This window comes from Atta cephalotes, assembly GCF_000143395.1.
Source record: "Atta cephalotes unplaced genomic scaffold scaffold00018, whole genome shotgun sequence".
Classification (NCBI taxonomy): Eukaryota; Metazoa; Arthropoda; class Insecta; order Hymenoptera; family Formicidae; genus Atta; species Atta cephalotes.
Genome location: NW_012130082.1, coordinates 3,475,742 through 3,484,127, shown reverse-complemented (window position 1 = coordinate 3,484,127; position 8,386 = coordinate 3,475,742). Strand labels below are relative to the sequence as shown.

Sequence of the window (8,386 nt, the reverse complement as noted above, 5' to 3'; positions counted from 1 at the left end):
TGACTCAGAAAATTCCGCTAGAAATCACGTATCTTTTCTCCAGTCAGGCTTTCTGACGATTTTAGTCGAGTCGATGTATTCTTGATGCAATCATGATTGATGTACCTAATCTTTCTTCGCAATGTCAGCAATTTCAATATTAAATATCTCGATGTAGTTAAATATTCAATGAGAATTTTAGTAAAAATCTACTTAAAAAATATAATTCGAGTACAAGTATATAATCTATCAAATGTCTATAAAATATCGGTTCGGATTGAAGCAAGTTTTCAATTTTGTTCATCCGAGGATCATTACGGGTACTCGTTCGGAGAAGGTATTGTAGTTAAGAGACTGCCGGGACAATCGCGATAGGATTATATTGATTAAGGAAGTTCGCTTTGTACGAAACACGTTGCTTATACTTGCCTTCGGTGACAAAGACGAAGATCGATGCCGGCTTGGTGTTGGAGGCGCTGCACGTGTAATTGCCCGTGTCCGTCTCCACTGCCTGGCGAATCGTCAGTCGGCTTTGAGTTGGTCCTGGATCGGTTTGTACGGTCACGCTGCCGCGCGTGGTGTCGTAGTTTATCATCCGGTTATTGTGATACCAGAACACGTATTGCGGCGGCGTCGGGCTCTAGAGCAGATAGAAGAAGAATGGCGTCCGTTGACAAGCATTAAATTTAACGCGCGGATTTTTCCCAGCACAAAGGCAACCGGAGAATCATCGAGCCTTTGCGGCCCATGACGTTCGTTATGAGGATTTCTTTCGGCAGAATAACGCGTCTTTGTGCTGGGCATTATGAGCGCCGACAGATTTCGCTTTGCAGTCTTGGCGCTTTTGTTTGCTTATTTTTTTGCAGAACGATTACATGCTGGAAGATTTAGCTTCGTTTATACTCAGCTTTATTTTGATATGTTTAGGATGCGTTTCATTTTGCTCTTACAACGCGTGTAAGCATCATTTGTCCTTGTTTAATATTTGATAGACAACAAGGATGAACTGATGTTTATAGCGCGAAACGGAACATATCCCCCTCCCTATAATGTTCATTAACATTCATTATAAAGTTGACGTTTAAATTGATGTTTTAATATAACCTAACATTCATATACCAAGAATATTTTCCTATGCATCTTGTGTTCTTGTTTGTTTTATTTAGAAATAAAATGAAAGTATAAGACATCTATGTTAAACTACAGTTCAAATTACAAATTCATCTATATTTTAGGTTTCAAAATCAGAAGAAGTTTTTAATAAATATTAATATTGAAGCATCATTAATATTAGAAGATACGAGCAAATTAAAAAAATTATGAAAAATTAAATTTAAAAAATATACACAGAAAAAATGTGATATATTTTAATTAATATTAAATATAATTAACGTACAAAATTTAATATCTATATTAAGTATAACAACAAAGTGCTTGTTGAAATAAATTTTAATTGAAAAAGTACTGGCTTTTTACATAATTTGAAAGAAGCAATTTTATGTTATCAGTAATTTTGAGACACTGTGTACGTTTATGTAACAAGTATGTCAGATATATCTTGAAATAATTAAACGTCAACTTGCGAGAATTTAATATTTGCTTTTGCGGGCTCTGGCTAAACACGCGCGGGAATTTGGTTGCAAAAACATGAGTTTATATAATAGGTTGGGTTTCGTTGAAAACGAGCGCGCGGAATTCAGCTGTAGCTGCGAGCGATGAGGCCCATCAACGTTTATTATAACGCCGGATACACGTTTACAGCGACCCTGTCGTGTCATAGAATACAGGAAGGATAGGTGCGTGAAATGGTGTGTTGTTAAGGTCAAATACTCGCAAACTTCCAACCACAACGTCGTCAGGAAATTCGCAATATGCTGAGCGATGACGAAGCCGTGTAAAAGGCGAGAATAAAGGCTGCTCCAAAGTACTCTCTTCTCTCAACATACCTTATTTGTTCGCCAACATCGTTTTCTTACTATAAGACATTATCTCAAAAATGCTTCGCATGCAATTATTTTAAAAGTTTATGAATATATCGTTAAGGATGTTACAAATGTATTATTTTCTTTTCATTAAGAATTTAAATGAGAATATCGTGTCGATATTTTAATACTGTGCTTAAAAAAAGCACGATTTCGTAAAATATGTAAATACTTACGTGAGTATACAGAGAGAAATGTTTGGTACATATATCTATTTTATTAATATACGACTAACAAAAATTGTCTTATTTTTTCATTTAAAAATTGTGTTGTACGTCCTAATCAAAATGTTATTATTCTAATTAAAATTATTCTAATTAAATTTTGATCAGAACGACAAATTTGGTTAGAATGAAAAATTTTGTTGTTCCAACCAAAATTTGGACAATATTTTTTAATGAAAAAGTAAGAAAGTTTTTGTTAATCACATATTAACAAAATGAATTGTTATACATAACATTTCTCAGTGTAAAACAATAACGTACAAATTTATTTAATGCAATTGTTAGCGGCTTGCTCGTACTGTCTCGTTAGTAACTGGATATATGGATTCGGATGGTATGCGCCTTATAGCGTATAAATTTTCGCCCAATGTAGCTGCGGGATCCAGACACATGGGATACTGCTCGTCATCCGTTTATTGTAACGTCGGATGCGTGCATATTGTGGCAGCGGCGTCGAGCCGCAAAGCGGGTGAAGAATAGACGCGCGAAACCGTAACATATGAGCAACGAGGATGCGGGATTCCCGAGGATTTTCGGCTTCATGGATTCTGTCCGGCAAAGCAAGTGCAAGTCAGGAGTCAGAGGCCACGCATTCCTTTATTCTAAATGCTCGTTATTTTATTCCATTTAATATGTTATGCAACGAATGTTCGCCACTGCGCGATGTACAATGAGAATATGTATATCACAGAAACGATCGTTGTTTTTCTCATTATTGTACGTCGTTGCGTCAACGAACAAGGCGTGCTTGGTGCAAAGGTAGAAATAAAATTGAAAAAGAGATCTGCAGAAATACGTCATGAATATATGGTCAGAAATGTAGTTTTGAATGAATACGGGAAGAATAATTTTATTGAAGTATCTAAAAAATTTAGTTAGATACAGATCTGAAATAACCTTGCTGGATTATTAAAATTATTATGTAGAACACTGAAATATAATGAGCAGTGCTGCAAAAAGTTTTGACATCTAGCAACTAGCTTGAGCGTCCTACTTAATTGTTTTGATGGTCTAACAAAATTATTTTCAGATTTATACCTAGTTAAATTTTTAGTTAAAAAATTCATTCTTTGTGTTATCGTTAATGAAATTAAATTGACAACAAATAACACACGGTTGTAAACATAAAATTATCTAATAATTTATTTTTCTCGTGTTTAGTTAAAAATGTAGCTTTCAATATAGATACAAATTATTTGAATAAATTGTTAATTTAATATTTATTTAATCTTCTTCGTGATTTATGGCACAAGGGGAAGGGGAAAGACGGATTTATTTTAAAATATTTAAAATTTTAGATATAAATTTGAAAATAATTTTAATGAGCTATCAAAATAATTACATATGTAAATATATATAGGATGTTCAAATATGATGAGCAATGCTGCAAAATATTTTGACATTTTAGGAAATCTAAAATGTCCGAACCTAAAATGTCGGAACCAGCTTGAGTATCCTATATAATTATTTTAATAATTCAATAATATTATTTTCAGATCTGTATTTAGTCAAATTTTTGGATATTTTAGCACAAAACTGTTCTATTTCCATTATTCTTATTAGATGAGACATATTGCGTGTTAAATTTCTCTTTTTTTTATAAAATATTTCAGTAAATTATTGTGTAATTAACTTAATAATGCTGCATGTTCCAAGCTTTTTGAAATACTATCGTCGATTTTATATCGCTAAAGACAAATAAATCTCTCCAGAGACGCTGGTTGTATTCACTTTGTGCTTTTAGGAAATCATATAAATTATACCATTGTTCTTGCGAGACGACAAAGTGGAGTTTCAACGAGGCAATGCGAGCTACACGGCAGAAGAAAGCGAATTGTATCAAACAAGTAGTACAAACTATTAACACCACGCTAATTACGCCGCTACTTATCCCTGGTAGCGGTACACAAAGTGCATGCATAATGTAAGACAAGCGATATGAATGTGAATTACAATGTCAATAAAACGAATGCAAACATCTGAGATTGAACAAGTCCGGTTTTGCATAAATTTGCATTATACCGCGATGATATCAAATAGTTATAATTTATAAACTGTGAATGATTTATTAATGTCGATTATGAATAAACGTACATATGAAATCGCGCGTGATCGATGAGATTAATGTATACATGTAGAGATTACTATAGATAAATCAATAGATTTCGTTTTGTTGAATTTACGCGATATTGTACACAAATTTACCAATTTCAGTTTAATAAATATGGTTTTATCCTCGTGGTTGAAAATACAGTTGTTATTTTGGACATCAAATAGACTTATACGTATCATATTACAAGTTTAATAATCATATTATACTTCTGGCAGTTAATAAAAAAAAAAATCATCAAACATTTGTCAATCTCTGTACATTTGTAACGTTTTTTTCAATACGCTTTTTACAATGTTTCGAAAAGAGTATTTGCGTTTTTTATGTAATTGATTATTTATTTTCGCTAATAATATATTGTTAGAATTTTGTTATTTCTTTAAAAAAATCTAACTGTATAAATAATGAACACGCGAGGTAAAGTAGAAATGGACGAATTGTGGCAAATATATAAAATCTCAGTAACTATACCTAAATCAAGCATTCCTCGACAATTAGATTTAGGAGATTTATATTAGTCTAGAAAGTTTCCATCCTCCTTTTTGCAAATGGCCGCATTTACGTCGTTCAGTAAAATAAGCCGACATCGTTGCGTGAATCACGTCGCTCGCAGTGCCAGTGGAAAAAACTTGAATGCGCTCGACGGCGCCAGACACTAAGTAGAAATGGACGAATCCGTTGAATAAGTAGAATAAAGCGCGACAAGCGCGCCTACCTCTTTCATCTTCTATCGAAATGAAACTCGCTTTACTTGTTTCAAGTATGAGGAAAATATCGGTAAAGAATAAACAAAGGATAGTGTAGACCCAAATCTAAGTGAAAAAATACGGCTTTCCATTGCATTGCTTTTTAATTAATTACAGCAGGTTTTGACTTTGCGCGTGCCGTTGCGAGAAATTCTTCAATTCACGAAAGGAATTTTTATAAAGTCTATTGTTCGTCGTTAGTCAGTTCAGTTTCGAACAGTTTCGATGGCACTATAAAAGATCAGCGTGTCTCTCATTCCGCTCCGCTGAAAAAAATCTCGTAATTTCGTTCCACTTCGGAGCTTTCGTAAAAGTTCGTACTGTCCGTTTGGTGTGATGAAGGATCAATTGCCGCGGCGGAGCCGACGTCTCTGAGAGAAATATCTTTGAGAATGTCGGATTCCATTGTTCCATCGCTGTTCTTATATTGGAAATGGAGGTAAAATGTCTTCCTGCGATCTAACTATCGAGGAAATTCTTAAGGAGAGATACGGCTGTTTCGGATTTTATGGCATTTAGAAGGAAGTTGCAGGTTGTATACAGACCACAATGAACAAATAAATAAATAACAATACAATTTTTCAAAGTAATTGCAGAATTATTTTACAAAATAATTCTTCGAGAAAATTTTCTGTTCTCTCAAGTAATAGGTTAATACGTACTTCATGCGATGTTATTTGATATGATGGAGTATTCAAGAGAGGAATCTCTAATGGCATATCTTAGGGGTATATGCTCTTTGCGATATGCTGGATCTATCTCTCGAGGCTGAAAACGCGATAGAATTGATATGCGATCAATCACGATAATTGTGACATTGAGATGAGCATGACGTTATAATATTTTTCAATAATTTACAATGTAATTCACAACCGTCGCTTTTTAATAAATTCATTATATTAATTAAATGAATAGTTGTACGTCTAAAAATTTTATTATGAGTGGAAAATACGTTTCAAACAGTGTTTTATTTATGTCTTTTCTAACGTAAACTCCTCGATCGACTTTTACAAAATATTGAACTGACTTTGACGTAAATACAAATCTTAAGTAAATCGGCGAAGTGTAAATTGTTCGTTCAACTTCATGAAATGAATGCACTATGCACCAGTTTCAAATATCCAATTCTACTTAAGGATTCTGAGGCACCTGGGAAACTTGTTGATGGGACGATACAGAATTTTAATTAGAGAAATATCTGAAGCAGTAAGATATTAATTTGGTTTAACGACACTCAGAATTTGCTTTCATGTAGGTTAAATATTAAATCGCTATTAATCCGGAACGGCCGATCGATGATACAGCGAAATACTTTAAGAATTGTTTTCCTTTTTTTTCATTCGGGCATGTGGAAGAAAGCCGAGCGGTTTCCATAAATACGAAAGCCAATAACGAACGTCTCGTTCACGTTAATGGCCGCTTAAAGTACACAGTTTCGAATTTCCAAGTACATGGATTCTAAGCAGTTTGCGTGAGTCGGTGCAGGGTTAATTGCTAGGTTGCATGACGCGCATGTTGGCGATGCAATTGACACTAGTGTGTCACGTTGTTACGAGCGGGCAGCAATGGACTCTGTTTTTGAGATAAATAGAGTAACACGACACAAGAACAGGCTTTATTAATGAAATAGTTCGTCTCTGTCAGTTAAAATAGTTTACCTCTCGCTGCACAATTAGCAATCCGTTTTTAGTATGCATTTAACAACACTTGAATCGTGACGTTTCTTGAATTTTAACTGTCCATCTAATTTTGGAAAAGTGTCTTAAAATATTAAATAATAAAATCGCTTAAAATATTTGAATATCCGAAGGAATTGAAGAAGTTAAGAAATATTAAAATATTTAGGTCAATGTGTCTAAATTAAGTTATAAAGGCATGAATATCTCGTCAATTTGAAGAGTTATGAAATGATATAAAAATAATTATCTATGTGTCTGCTAAATTAGACATCTTATAAAGAAGAAATGTGAGATCTTATCTCATTTTACCCTTTTCATTATACATTATTGATTTTTGCATCTGCTCGTGTAGAAGACAAAAACCGTCATTAGCAGGTGCTCTTCACTATCCTGACAGTATTATTATTTATGACCCGTTGCAGCGAAATAACGCGTTCCAAGATAATTCACGCCTGGCGTCATTTAGGTGTCAAGTGTATTCGCTCGTAGTGTAATTGTCATTACTGCACCTCGCTTCACTGTTGAATCGAGTCAGTCCATCGCTACCGCAAGGGAAACACTGCGACATCATAACGCGACATTTGGCATTCATTAGGAAAATAATGCGACGCCAGTTTCGCACAGAAATGTAAATACGTTTATATTATAATATCCGATTCAACTTCTTAATGTATACCAAAAGGTAATATAATCCTTCGCGAATTACTCGTATCTCTACTTTGCTAAATTTTGATAATAAATGTCATTTAACTGAATGAATCATAACAAAACATCTCTTCATTATTGCACGTATATTAATTAAGGAGTGAATGCTATTTGATTATGTCATACTAATGAGTAAAAACTTTCAATATCCTTTTTACAGTTCACTCAGTTACGTGCCTTAATAATGTTATCGACAACGTTGACGTAAAATCAATGTCATCGTGCTTCCAACACTGTTGTTTTCATCATAAATAGTTGTTTCAATGCAAAAGAATTTCATTATAAAACGTTATCTTCCTATCGTTACAAATTCACATATTATTCTCTTTTAATAAAATTTATTCAATAACAGTTATTACTGTTATTGAGATCAATTTTGCAAGTACAGCAAAAGAAAATGCATTGCAATAGCATAATAGTTACAAATATCACAAATATAATTGCATGTCAACCTGTTCGAATGTAACCTTTGTACATTTTTATTAGTATTGGTATTTATTACGATTTATTGTAAATAGTGTAAGGGAAACTTTCTTGTAAACAGTGATAGTGTTGCAAATATCGCAAAAAAACTGCGTATCGAATTGTTCAAATTCTTGCACTTTTTGCATTCAATATCTTCAATTTTTCTCTCTTCAATACCAGAATATATATTTATTTCGTTTTAACTGCAAAAGTTTTTGAGGACTTTAAACAAATAGACATAATCAATTACCAGACACATTTAAATATATATAATTTAATGCAAATAGGATAAAAGAAAATTTTTTGCAAATAGTATGGATTGTAAAATTACTAGATACTGAATGTCAGTTATCCGGAAAGAATATAGCACCAGACATATTCAATATCCGGTCGGACATCCGGTAGATAATTATTTATCCCGAATATCGGATATTTCCCGGATATCCAGTATAATTTTTCCATTGTATTAAAAAAAAGGATAGAAGGAAAGCAAGAG

At 33.3% G+C, this 8,386-nt stretch overlaps 1 protein-coding gene across 1 annotated transcript in view; it reads right to left on the bottom strand.

Moving 5' to 3' along the window:
- The window catches only part of LOC105618763 (hemicentin-2), a 153,412-nt gene that overhangs the window by 14,572 nt on the left and 130,454 nt on the right, over positions 1-8,386 (bottom strand). The window contains exon 5 of the mRNA XM_012200293.1: positions 409-619. Within this exon, the coding sequence (XP_012055683.1) occupies positions 409-619 (211 nt within the window). The remainder of the gene's footprint in view (positions 1-408; positions 620-8,386) is intronic.